This window comes from Drosophila grimshawi, unplaced genomic scaffold (genome assembly GCF_018153295.1).
Source record: "Drosophila grimshawi isolate 15287-2541.00 unplaced genomic scaffold, ASM1815329v1 contig_311, whole genome shotgun sequence".
NCBI classification, from domain to species: Eukaryota; Metazoa; Arthropoda; class Insecta; order Diptera; family Drosophilidae; genus Drosophila; species Drosophila grimshawi.
The window spans coordinates 10,114,955-10,128,065 of NW_025063098.1; the positions used below are offsets into that span (position 1 = coordinate 10,114,955).

Consider the following 13,111-nt stretch of genomic DNA (forward strand, 5'->3'; position numbering starts at 1 on the left):
GCATAAACATGAACTCGAGTTAGGCCAACTAGATTTAGCATCTGTTTGAGCTGCACCCCTATGTATATAGTTAAAAAAGAAACATTTATATTTAACTCGTATTGTTTTTCGGGGCGCGGCGCCCAGCTGCTGCTCGAGTGTTGGCTGTGCGTGTAAACAAAACAAAAAGCAAGAATTGGAGCACTAATAACAACAACAACAAAAAAGCAACAACAACCACTTAGCACAATGGCCAGTCGGAGTCGGACTATATTAAATGTTAATCTCGATACGGTCATGGCCAACGATCCGTTGCGTGAGCTGTTCGAGGCCTGCAAAACAGGTGAAATAGCCAAAGTGAAGAAGCTGATAACGCCACAAACGGTTAATGCTCGTGACACAGCTGGACGCAAATCGACGCCATTGCATTTTGCAGCGGGTGAGTAACAAACAAATAATTAGCAATTCCTTTTCTTGCAGCCTCCGCTGTCGCTTGTCGTTTGTCGCTTGTATCTCTCTCTCTCTCTCTCTTAGAAAAGGTTGAAGGACACGCGTTGGCATGCAACTAACAGCTAGCCCACAAAAAAATAAAATAAGAAAACCCCCCAACTCACACACAACACACACTGAGACGAGCGCACGCATGCAATCGCTGCTGCTGTTTTGGCCTTGATCCACTTTTGGCGCTGTGACGAGCGTCATTGTTGGCTGGCTAAAAGTCGGCACTCGCCACGACACGAGGGTCGGTCGCCTCGCCTCACGACCCCTCTCTTAATTCATCCCCCCTACATACATACATACGAAACGAGCCCCGCTCAGAATTGACCTAGTTTTCTGCTTGGTTTCGTTTCGTTTCCGGAATCCTCGGCAACCCACTCCAATGTTTTAGCTATGTGTTGCATTTCCACACACAACATGTATTCTATTTTCGCAAAAAAATAAAATAAAATAAAAATAATGAAAACGTCAGCCTGCTGGTCAGCATCCTGCTGACGTCTTTGTGGTCCACAAAACGGCCCAAGATTCAAATCATCCCAAATACTTATAATTTTAATTTTAACTTCCCTTAAGAAAATATCAAATTAATAATTATGCACTAATTTCTATGGAATAAATATTAAATTTAATAATAATTTATTATGGTTTTGCTAATTAAATGTTCTCATTTAACTATTAAATATTATAACAAATGATTTCGGATTCATTGATGCGCAATGATGACCCGTGGAAATTTCTGGATTCGCGTACGAATTTTAGTTTTAATCACAATCTCTGGAAAATTCTTAGTGTGCATCTTTTTTGTCTTGGCCTTGTGTAAACCATGCAACACAGAAAGCCCACAATTGTCGACGAGACATAGAATGCGTTTCTGCGACAGGGCACTCATAAACTGAAACTACAAATTTCACTTTTTGCTCGGCTGCTTCTTGGCAAGCGGTTGCTGTCACGCCCAAGCGCACGCAGCTCGCCCCCAACTCCTTAACTAATTAAAAATAAAATAACTTTTGGCTGCCTCCGCAGCTGGACGGGAGGGGTGTGTGCACATGAGGCGTGTGTGGCTTGGGCGTACCTGTGAGTTTCACGCCCTATGCATATCAATTTTGCTGTGGTTTCTTAAATGCTCTTAGTGTGGCTATTTTAGTTTTGTCAAGCAATGTGTCTCGGCTAATGTGTTCTAAAAAACATATCTAACATATATATATATATATATAAACACATAACATTTATTGTATGCATAAGTGCATTATCAGAATATCACATATTATTATTCTCTATGCTTTTATTAAAGAGTATTTGAGCTTCAGCACAACGAATTTAACGGTACTTCTTTGTCTATGATTCATGCGCAGTTTTTATTATTATTTTTTTTTTTGGTTTTCATTTATGTCTTGCTGGTATTTTATTTTTAACTGTTAACTGTTTTGACTGTCTCTCTAAACTGGTTTGCCATCCATTTTTTGTTGTTATGTTGTTGTGGTTGTCTCGTCTTTTGTCACGTTCTGAAGAAATAAAAAAAAGTGAGATCTCCAATGTGGTCTCCAGTTATGTAGCTATTGTTGTTGCCATTGTCAAAGTTTTCACCTTGTTGCGAGAATTGTTTAAGGTCTAAGCGAACTAGTTGCCCCACCCCTTCGCACCACTGCCCTGCACCACTCTTCACCTGTTGCGAATTGCAACACATTTCTATAAATAACAACGCACCCCTCGATGAACTTCACACAAGTGTACATTGATTTGCCTATATCCGATTCGGTGTTATCTTTGGCGCAGCTTTTTCTTATTTATACAGCTGATAAGAAACTCGATACTTATAGCCGATGACACGTATCCGCTGATAAAGTCGCCAAAGTTACTGACTAGAGCTTCTAGCCGTGTCTCTATAAACAGTGAGATTTATAACATTTTTTTGTTATTATTTAATTAACAATTATTTGACTAATTAACCTTCAGCTGTGTTATTAGTTTAATCTCAAGGAGCTTGCTTTATGACTATAATAAAAATAATATAACAATAATAAATTGAAGCAAAAACTACGTTGCACATTCCATTGCCCAACACACACAGCAATAATTAATATAATTTTCCATTCTATTAATTTTCCACGCAACTTTCGTAATGGTTTGGCAAAACACAAAAAAAAGTGAATGGTTAACGAATATTTCGCAAAGACTTTGGAGGGAAGGCTCCGCTTGAACTCAGTTTCGTTGCACTTCTCAGTGGTATTATTAATTGATCTGCTATTATTAGTTATTTATATATCTAAGAGATTATTCATTAATTATTTTTATTTTTGCTTGTTATCAAATTTGAATTGAGAAACTCTTTTGTTATAGATTTCATTAATTATCTTAATATATTCCGCATTGTCTTCCTGGTTGTAAACACAATTATTATGAATGTGCTTTCAACAATAACTGAAAACTGCTTTAATTATTGCTTATATTTTAATGTGGGGCACCTTATTTAAATGTTTTACGATGGTGAAGACCCCTATTGTTAAAATCAAGATGTTTCGGCTTGAAAAAAGCCATTTGGCAGCTGAATCTGACTATTTTTCATTTAAAATCGCTCTGTTTATGAAGCAATTAAAAAGAGACAACTTTTTTAGCTTAAAAAAAATTGCGATAACATTTGAAACAACTGATTAATGCTTAATCTATCAGACGTGATTCATTTTTGTCTTTTATTCTGAAGTGTTACTTTACATTTTTAACAATTCTAAGAATCTTATACATACTAGTTGTTATCAAAATTGTCGCATATTATATACATGGCTTATATGCTCGCTTATAGGTTAAACAAAAGTTATATAAAGATTAGATTACCAATTCAAAAAGAATAAATAAATAAGCATTAAAATATATTCGTTGAAGTTGAAATGTTTCCATCAATCAAATAAGATACAATGTCAATATTTTGAGAAACTGTTTAGTTATCTAGCTGTAGTCCATATCTTTATTTCTTTATATCAAATATATATGAATATGTACATACATGTATCTCTAAAGACTATACATAATATTGTCAATATTTTCTTAGCCAATTTAACCAGCCCTTTTGTCAGCCATTCGGCCAATCATGCTAGAGTTGTTAACCGGTTTAAATAGGAAGTGATAATAGATATGGTCCGGAGGTGGGGGCTTGTGTGTGTTGACAGCTTTCTTTATTTGTTTGCTGAATTCTTTATTTGTGACTGTGTTTGCTATACAGCTTGCTGTTGTCCAAACAATAACGTGGAGCAAGATTTGTGATGGCCGCAAGGTTGACTTGAATCTACAATTCCAATGAAGAATAGCAATGGCAAAGTGTCGACTGCCGGAAATTTGTGGGCTCGAAGGCCTCGCCCAAATCCCCCATTGCATAAAAAACAAAAAAAATAAGAACAAAAATAAAATGAATACCAAGAACCGTCAGTTAACCGTGTGAGCCACTTTTAGGGCTTGCTGCCATGTCATGATTAGCATTGAGTCTAATATTCTATTTTGTTCTTCTTATTTCCTCTTTTGCAGGCTATGGCCGCCGTGAGGTTGTTGAGTATCTGCTGAACAGCGGCGCCTCCATTCAGGCCTGCGATGAGGGTGGCCTGCATCCGCTGCACAACTGCTGCTCATTTGGACATGCGGAGGTTGTGCGTCTGCTGCTCAAAGCCGGCGCCAGTCCGAATACCACGGACAACTGGAACTACACGCCGTTGCATGAGGCGGCCAGCAAGGGGAAAGTGGATGTATGTTTGGCGCTGTTGCAACATGGTGCCAATCACACCATACGCAACTCGGAGCAGAAGACACCACTCGAGCTGGCGGATGATGCAACGCGTCCGGTTCTGACCGGCGAATATCGCAAGGATGAGCTACTCGAGGCGGCCCGTTCCGGTGCCGAGGATCGTCTGCTTGCGCTGCTCACGCCCTTGAATGTCAATTGCCATGCGAGCGATGGACGCCGATCGACGCCGCTACATCTTGCTGCTGGTTACAATCGCATTGGCATTGTCGAGATCCTGTTGGCCAACGGCGCCGATGTGCATGCCAAGGATAAGGGCGGCCTGGTGCCGCTGCACAATGCCTGCTCCTATGGTCATTTCGATGTGACCAAACTGTTGATTCAGGCGGGCGCCAATGTCAATGCCAACGATCTGTGGGCTTTCACGCCGCTCCACGAGGCTGCCTCCAAGAGTCGCGTCGAGGTTTGCAGCCTGCTGCTGAGTCGCGGCGCCGACCCAACGCTCCTTAACTGCCACAATAAGTCGGCTATCGATGCTGCACCCACGCGGGAGCTACGCGACCGCATTGCCTGTAAGATCCCATGATCATTATCGTTATATATCTGTTCATTTTGTAATCGTTTCTTTTCTTTCTGCAGTTGAGTACAAGGGACACTGTCTGATGGACGCGTGCCGCAAGTGCGATCTGTCGCGTGTCAAGAAACTCGTCTGTGCCGAAATTGTGAACTTCGTGCATCCGTACACGGGGGATACGCCACTGCATTTGGCTGTCGTCAATCAGGATGCGAAACGCAAGCAGCTGGTGGAGCTGCTCACACGCAAAGGATCTCTGCTGAATGAGAAGAACAAGGCGTTCCTTACGCCGCTGCATCTGGCTGCCGAGCTGTTGCACTACGATGCGTTGGAGGTGCTGCTCAAGCAGGGCGCCAAGGTGAACGCCTTGGATAGCATCGGCCAGACGGCGTTGCATCGTTGCGCCCGTGATGAGCAGGCGGTCAGATTGCTGCTCTCCTATGCGGTGGACAGCAGCATTGTGTCGCTGGAGGGTCTGACTGCCGCCCAGCTCGCTTCGGATAGTGTGCTGAAGCTGTTGAAAAATCCGCCAGATAGCGAGACACATCTGCTGGAGGCAGCCAAGGCTGGTGATTTGGATGCAGTACGTCGCATAGTGCTAAATAATCCGCACACGGTGAACTGTAGGGATTTGGATGGACGCCACTCGACACCGCTGCATTTCGCAGCCGGTTTCAATCGTGTGCCTGTCGTGCAATTTCTGCTGGAGCATGGCGCCGAGGTCTATGCAGCGGACAAGGGCGGCTTGGTGCCGTTGCACAATGCCTGCTCCTATGGACACTACGAGGTCACCGAGCTGCTCGTCAAGCATGGCGCCAATGTTAATGTCTCCGATCTGTGGAAATTTACGCCGCTGCACGAGGCCGCCGCCAAAGGCAAATATGATATATGCAAGCTGCTGCTCAAGCACGGTGCTGATCCCATGAAAAAGAATCGTGATGGCGCCACGCCCGCCGATCTGGTCAAGGACTCTGATCACGATGTCGCCGAACTGCTGCGCGGTCCTTCAGCTCTGCTCGATGCCGCCAAGAAGGGCAATCTGGCAAGGGTGCAGCGTCTGGTGACGCCAGAAACGATCAACTGCCGGGACTTGAACGGACGCAACTCGACACCGCTGCATCTCGCTGCTGGCTATAATAATTTCGAGTGTGCCGAGTACTTGCTGGAGCATGGCGCCGATGTGAATGCCCAGGATAAGGGCGGACTCATACCACTGCACAATGCCAGCTCTTATGGTCATCTGGATATTGCTGCGCTGCTGATCAAGCACAAGACGGTGGTCAATGCCACAGATAAATGGGGCTTTACCCCGCTGCACGAGGCTGCCCAAAAGGGGCGGACGCAACTGTGCTCCTTGCTTCTGGCCCACGGTGCTGATGCCTATATGAAAAATCAGGAGATCCAGACACCCATTGAACTGGCCACAGCGGATGATGTGAAGTGTCTGCTGCAGGATGCCATGGCCACGTCGCTCAGTCAGCATGCGCTAAGCGCATCGACGCAATCCCTAGCTGCAGCCGGATGCTCTCCAGCACCAGAGGCTGCCTGCAGTGGAGTAGCTGCCGCACAAGCAGCACAACCATCAACCTCAGCAGCAGCAGCAGCAGGAGGAGCAGGAGCAGCAGCAGCGTCAACTGCTTCCGCTGCACTGTTGTCGCCCACCACGGAGACGGTGCTGCTGCCATCGGGCGCTTCTATGACGCTTAGCGTGCCGGTGGCATTGCCCATTAATAGCTGCAACACACGCATGAGTCCCGCCCAGGGTGCCGAGGCAAATGGGACTGAGAACACGGGCAGTGAGGAACTGCTGCAAGATCCGGAGTCCATAACAAATGTCTCCGGTTTCTTGAGCAGCCAGCAGTTGCATCATCTGATCGAGCTATTTGAGCGCGAGCAAATCACCCTCGACATTCTCGCTGAGATGGGCCATGATGATCTCAAGCAGGTGGGCGTGTCCGCCTACGGTTTTCGACACAAGATTCTCAAGGGCATTGCCCAGCTGAGAGCCACCACGGGTGAGTCCCGAAACAAATTGTAACGTAAAGAAAAACTAAACAAATTTTGTATTTCCAATTCCAGGCATTGGCAACAATGTGAATCTATGCACACTGCTGGTGGATCTGCTGCAGGATGACAAGGAATTCATAGCCGTTGAGGAGGAGATGCAGGCCACCATACGCGAGCATCGCGATAATGGCCAGTCGGGTGGCTACTTCACACGCTACAACGTAGTGCGGGTGAGTGCCGAACAATCAAATCATGTCCAGCTGGCAGTAACTAAATATGTGATTTTTCTGCCAGGTACAAAAGGTGCAGAATCGGAAATTGTGGGAGCGTTATGCGCATCGCCGTCAGGAGATTGCCGAGGAGAACTTTTTACAGTCAAATGAGCGTATGCTCTTCCACGGCAGTCCCTTCATCAATGCGATTGTGCAGCGTGGATTTGATGAGCGACACGCCTACATTGGCGGCATGTTCGGTGCGGGCATTTATTTTGCGGAGCACAGCTCCAAGAGCAATCAGTATGTCTATGGCATTGGCGGTGGCATTGGCTGTCCATCGCACAAGGACAAATCCTGCTATGTATGCCCCAGGTATGATTTGAACAAATACAATCTGAGAATAGAAAATCGCAGTTACTTCTAATGGTATCTTATATATCAAATTAATAACATTACACATATTTGCAAATAATAACATAATACTAATTAAACTATTTGGATTAGGCAATTGCTGCTGTGCCGCGTTGCGCTGGGCAAATCATTTTTGCAGTATAGCGCGATGAAGATGGCCCATGCCCCGCCTGGCCATCACTCGGTGATCGGACGTCCCTCGGCGGGCGGCCTGCACTTTGCTGAATATGTTGTCTATCGGGGTGAACAGGTGAGCAGACTAATCAGATTATTATTATAATGGTGCTAATGGTTGTTGCTTGCAGTCTTATCCAGAGTACTTGATAACCTACCAAATCGTCAAGCCCGATGATAATAACAGCGGCACGGAGGAAACAAGATGATGGATGCCTTCGGTTGGCTCGACGCCCACAACAACATCGCCGGCACCGCAACCACAGCAACCACAACCGACCTCAGCGCCAGCAGCAGTTGCAGCTATAGCTGCTGCTGCAGCTCCAGCTACAGCTGTTGTTGCCACAGTAACTGTTACAGCCACAGCTCCAGTTGCCAAGCGGCGTTCTCGGCACGCCAAGCAGCCAACATTGCCACATCTGCCGCTGCAGTTGCAGTATCAGCATTATCAGCCGCAGCAGCTGGCGACGCATCCAGTGACGACGACGCAGCCAACACTAGCGGGTGTCTTTCACAACACGCACAACAACAACACCAACAATCATCGTTATAGCAATAATAACAACAACAGCAGCAACAGCAACAACAGCAATAATAACAACAATGATATGTCGCCCATATCGAATAGTAATAGCTATTCATCGGTGGACACAAATCAAACGCTACTCAACTCCATTGCCAATCAGCGCGGCAGCAGCAATCAACAACAACAACACCAACAGCAGCAAAAACGTCAGCCACATAGCCGCAGTCGAAAATATAGTCAATTTATGATCGTCACGCCCGCCGTCTCCATCGATCGCGATTTTGAATACGAATCGCATTTGGATTTCGAGGACTTTGCCAATGCAGCGCACAACAATGGCAATCTATTCCGGCTTGGACTGCGCCGTAACGATAGCAGCAGCGATGACAGCGGACACAGTAGCGACAGCAGCTTTCGCTCCAATTACAATCCCTATTTGCATCACAGCCGCCAACATTTGCTCGCCAAGAAGAGCAATAATAACTCTGGAGGCGGCGGTGGCGGCAACAGTGCTCGCAATTTTTATGCATTCTCCTCCACCTCGTGGCGCTGGTGTACGTTGCTGTGTGCGGCGATGCGTTGCTTTGGAGCCGGACACGGCAATCAGGCGCCATACAGCAGCTCCTTTGTGCAGCATCATCGTTTGCGTCGCTGTTCGTCGTACAATGCGGAGACCGCATATGATTATGAGCATTTTGCGGCGCCATTTAAGGCGCGTAAGACACGCGATCATATGAATAATATTACATACGAGTTGTGACGGTGGCCGCTGCCAAAATCCGTACAGCATTTTGATCTCTTTGTCGCCGTTGTATTTGTTGTTGGTCTACTCCTAAAACTTCAGCTCCTTATTAGACTTTTATTACAATTATTAGCTATAAATGTCGTGTACTGTGTGTCGTCGTCGTCGTTGATTCTAGCTATAAATCGATCGTCAAATCAAAAAAGAGCAGCACATTTTTTGAGTGATTTTAATTCGAACTTACGAGTAATATTAATAAATATTTAAAACTAACGATTATATGAAAAATGTATAAATATGAGTATGCATAATGCACGCGTGTTTACTTAAGTGTTTAAAATTAGCTAATTAATTTAAAAATGACAACAATTCAAACTCCAATTAAATTTAAATATACATAATACATATACAAATAAAACATTGACTTTTAATTAAATGCATAATTTTTAAAAGACGTGCGCACTTTGTGCATAGCAGTCAGCTTTTCTCCTGCTCATACTCGCAAGTTGGCCCCAGAGTGTGGGCTCCTCAAGCGAATGCTCAGCGTTATAGCACTCACAAATGGTGCCGCTGCTGTTGGCGTAATTTGCAACTGTCAAACCGCTTTCAAGTTTAAGTGCGCCTACAAAAATTTAAATTTCAGCGACAGCCGTTTTAAGAGTAATGATGATGAATGCTAAAATACGCAAAATATCTTTGTTTTCGCCACGCACACGGCACACATAATCACATTTCACTGTCAAAATGCAGCACTTAACGTTGCCACAGTCTGTTGCGGTTTTTGGACTCCATTTTTTGACTTCTTCTCCGTTCCTTTTAGTTTATTCTTTTTTTTTGGCAACATTTGCAAGTAATGATTAAATTATATAATTATAGGTTGGCGAAGATGAGAGGCCGTCGGTAACACGAATAAGCCAAGTGGCACCACCTTTTGGGGCAGCTGCAGGGAAAGCGATGCTTTTTTTGCTGTTGTTGTTTGTTGTTTGCGACACTCACTGCAGGCCGGGACTAGTGCAATTTGTATTTTCACATAACAACAAATAAGCACCAGGCACGACCTACATCAGGTGACGTTTTAATGTTGCACCACATCACTTACACACACACACACGCAGATAGAGAGAGAGACTCGGACAAACATTCCCATTGAAATATCAATAAGCCAAGAGCAGCCAAAGTCGTCGTCTTGGCCTAAGCACCGTCATTACCGGCTGTCTATTGCGTGGCTGTAATTTAATTAAAATATAGACGCATTTATAATCGAGTGCAGGAAATGCGCTTGCAGCACCAACAGTGGTGTCTCTCTCCTCACTCCTCCTCTAGCAAGTGTGTGGCAAGCAATTACCATTTGTCCAATTCACAGTAGCCTTTGCAATCAATTAACAAATGTCGTTTGTATGCAGCAGCAAGAACATTGTGAACACGCCCCAAACTATGGTTTCCGCATCTGGGTTGGTTTTATTTGTTTCACATTATAACATGCATTTGTGTTGCATTTTGCATATTGCTAGTTACCACCCCATTAGATGATAATGATAATGATGATGATGATCGCTGCCCTCCTCCCAGTCTAGGTAAAAAAAATGTATGTTTAAATTACAATTTCTAGTTTCTGTTTGTTTGTTTGGTTTGTTTATAACTAATTTTCTAATCGTCCATTTCATCCAAGCTGCTGGGCTCAGCTGAATCGCGGCTCTCATTCGCCGTTCTTTTAATCGTCGCTTGGACTAGATCGTGTGTAAACTTTTCGATCAGCCGCATGGACACAGAATGTGGCAGTTCGTTTAGCGAATGCGACACAAATTCGCCAAAGGCTCGAAACTTTGGATATGTGGTTATTGCTGTTGGTGTTGTTGCTGGTGCTCCTGTTGTTATTGATGTTGCCGATGTTGCTGTTGTGGCGGTGGCTGCGACTGCCGCAGATAAAGCTGTTGAATTAGAATTGCGTTTTGCCTGTGGCTCCTCTTCAAGCGCTCCCTGGCGACGCCTCTGTTTGACTCCGGCCACAACGAGCTCCGGCTGACGATACGAGTTGCCACCATTGATATTGTTGTTGTTGTGCCCTCCATTTATTTCGGCGCTTTGTGGTATGCTGCAAAGCGGAATTTGTTTTAAGAGTGGCATTAATAGTTATAGCTATAGGCACTACTCACCTGAGCACTGTGGTCACCGGCAGCTGTCGATCATCGTCGTAAATACAGTCCGAATTGTCATCATTACCAACCAGTTCATGCTTAATAGTCTTAATCGGTCCATTGCTATCGCTATTCATATCGAATTGGACATCGACGTGCTCTTCATCCTCCCCATCATCCGGATGATGGTCATCCACAGATTTACTTTGTCTCTTATAGGAGCGTCGCGTCCTTATGTGCTCCGACAGGAAACTGAGATTCTCATACAGTGGCCACTGGCTGCCCACGATGCAGTTGTTTTCCACTCGTCGCTTCTCGATATTGTAACGATTACGCAGCGTTATAAACCGATCCCGTAATATGGGCACTAGAAGAGAGAAAGAAATCACAAAAAATTGAACACTTATCTTTGTTTTTTGTGACAAAGATTAAAAACGCTTGCAAACATTTAGTGTGAGTTTCGAGAATTATAATGAAACTAATAATAAGTATACTCGGCAGTTTTTACTGCTCAAGAATATATACAGATAAGTATATATTTGGCCTCCTTTCAAGTGTCTCATCTGCCCTGCTCTTCTCCTTACCAGCATATCCCAATTTGTGTGAGATTTGCATCCAGAGCTGCATGGCATGCGCCTTGTCCTTGAATCGCTTATTGGACCGATCATAGAGCGCTGGTCTCAAGTGATATTCCCGTATCAGACCCAAGTCGAATTCTCCGGTTTGGGCGTAGGAGGCGCGTGGACGACCGCGGCTCTTGGGCTGTTGGACGAGAGGCAGCGAGAGGTGGGACTGCAGCAGCGGGGACGAGGCACGCTCCATTTTATGTTTGCTGAGTAATTAATTCAATTTCATTTGATCAAAATTACAAATATTTTTTAATTTTTAGTTATTGTATTTTATTTTTAAGATTTGTCTAGCGTAAAATATTTACTGCAAATGATTTATACACCGCCTGCTACGCGCAGCAGTGTAGCGAGCAACACAAAAGCAAAAGCAAAAGTAAAAAACAAAAGAGAAAAATAAAAAAAATTATAAATAAAAAATATTTTTTTGGCGGCGCTGTGCGGGGTATATACAATTATATTCGTATATATATATATATATATATATATACACATGTGTGTGTTTACAGTTATCTATTTACAGTTGCGATGCTTTTGGCTCTCGGCTCATAACTTACTTTCAACCAGCACGCGAAATATTTTACTTTAACTCAATTTGTTTTTATATTTAACACAGCAGCAGAGCAATAACAACAAAATAAAAAAAAAACGAAGGCACACACAACAGGCGGGCGGGCAATTGCTCGATGTATTCTTATTGGTCTTGTTGTTGTTGTTGATTTTCTATTTTTTATTTTTTTTTCACCAGCGACGGCCGCGACGCCAGCATCAAAAAGGCACTAAATGCCCAGCACAAAAGAAATAGCGCAAAAATACCAAAATAATGAAAAATACCAAACAGCTGATTGAACGCGCGCGCATCTTGGAAACTATTTGAATCTTTCATTTAGTTAAAATATATTTTTGGCTTAATAACTTAACTTCCATATAAGTCATGTGATTTTAAAATTGCATTTTAATAATAATTTTATTTAATATTAAAATTTTAAACTCACCACATTTTGCTAGCTTGAATCACACCTTATTTTTTTCTTCCAACATTAGGTGCTGTAACGATAGTAAACAAGCTAATAATGAAGTTTTTCGAATTTTAGAAATTAAGTTATATTTAAAAATAAATGTTAAATAAAATTTGAAGCATTAAGAGTGTATATTATTTGGTGACCCATTTGTATAATTATATATGTTTTTTCTGCCTCCTGGTTGGGTAAAAAACATAGTTAATTCTAAAAAGATAATAAGCAATCAAGTAGTGGAAGGCAGTAACAGCCCAATTGAAGGAAAATGATAATAAATGAAGAAGTTTCCAGGCAACATCATCAGAGGACGAAAATTATTTCCAACAACCAATTTTCATTTCGATGTGAGAAAACTAAAATTATTCTCAAGTCTATAAACAAAAACACATCCGCACATACATCGTAATAACATATTTAATAATAACAAAGGCATTCCGATTTGACGTAATATACATATTTAGTTTTAGGCTGTAGATTTTAA

The 13,111-nt window shown here is 43.3% G+C and overlaps 2 protein-coding genes across 3 annotated transcripts; one reads left to right on the top strand and one right to left on the bottom strand.

Annotated features, from left to right (window-relative positions):
* The first annotated feature begins 169 nt into the window (after positions 1-169).
* Positions 170-9,129, top strand: LOC6563425 (poly [ADP-ribose] polymerase tankyrase). The gene is given in 7 exon segments (XM_001989747.3): positions 170-418; positions 3,991-4,773; positions 4,841-6,790; positions 6,855-7,012; positions 7,077-7,369; positions 7,502-7,658; positions 7,714-9,129. Coding segments are annotated over 7 exon segments (4,686 nt in total). The 5' UTR covers positions 170-228; the 3' UTR covers positions 8,869-9,129.
* Positions 9,130-10,283: 1,154 nt separating this feature from the next.
* LOC6563138 lies at positions 10,284-12,640 on the bottom strand. 2 transcript variants are annotated; one of them, XM_032737084.2, is made up of 4 exons: positions 12,607-12,640; positions 11,570-11,817; positions 11,004-11,352; positions 10,284-10,942 (listed from the first exon to the last, which is right to left on the bottom strand). In XM_032737084.2, exons 1-4 carry the CDS (start codon positions 12,609-12,611, stop codon positions 10,498-10,500), a joined length of 1,047 nt encoding a protein of 348 aa, XP_032592975.1. In that variant the 5' UTR covers positions 12,612-12,640; the 3' UTR covers positions 10,284-10,497. The 2 variants fall into 2 exon arrangements, with proteins under 2 accessions (XP_032592975.1, XP_001989781.1); XM_001989745.3 differs by lacking the exon at positions 12,607-12,640 and adding an exon at positions 12,169-12,198.
* Between the last annotated feature and the right edge of the window lie 471 nt (positions 12,641-13,111).

Bases quoted from the DNA above. Each gene is read 5' to 3' on its own strand.
- LOC6563138 (XM_032737084.2), bottom strand. The intron at 11,353-11,569 runs GTAAGGAGAAGA...TCTCTCTTCTAG, and splicing joins ACACAAATTGGGATATGCTG to TGCCCATATTACGGGATCGG. The intron at 10,943-11,003 runs GTGAGTAGTGCC...TCCGCTTTGCAG, and splicing joins CCGGTGACCACAGTGCTCAG to CATACCACAAAGCGCCGAAA.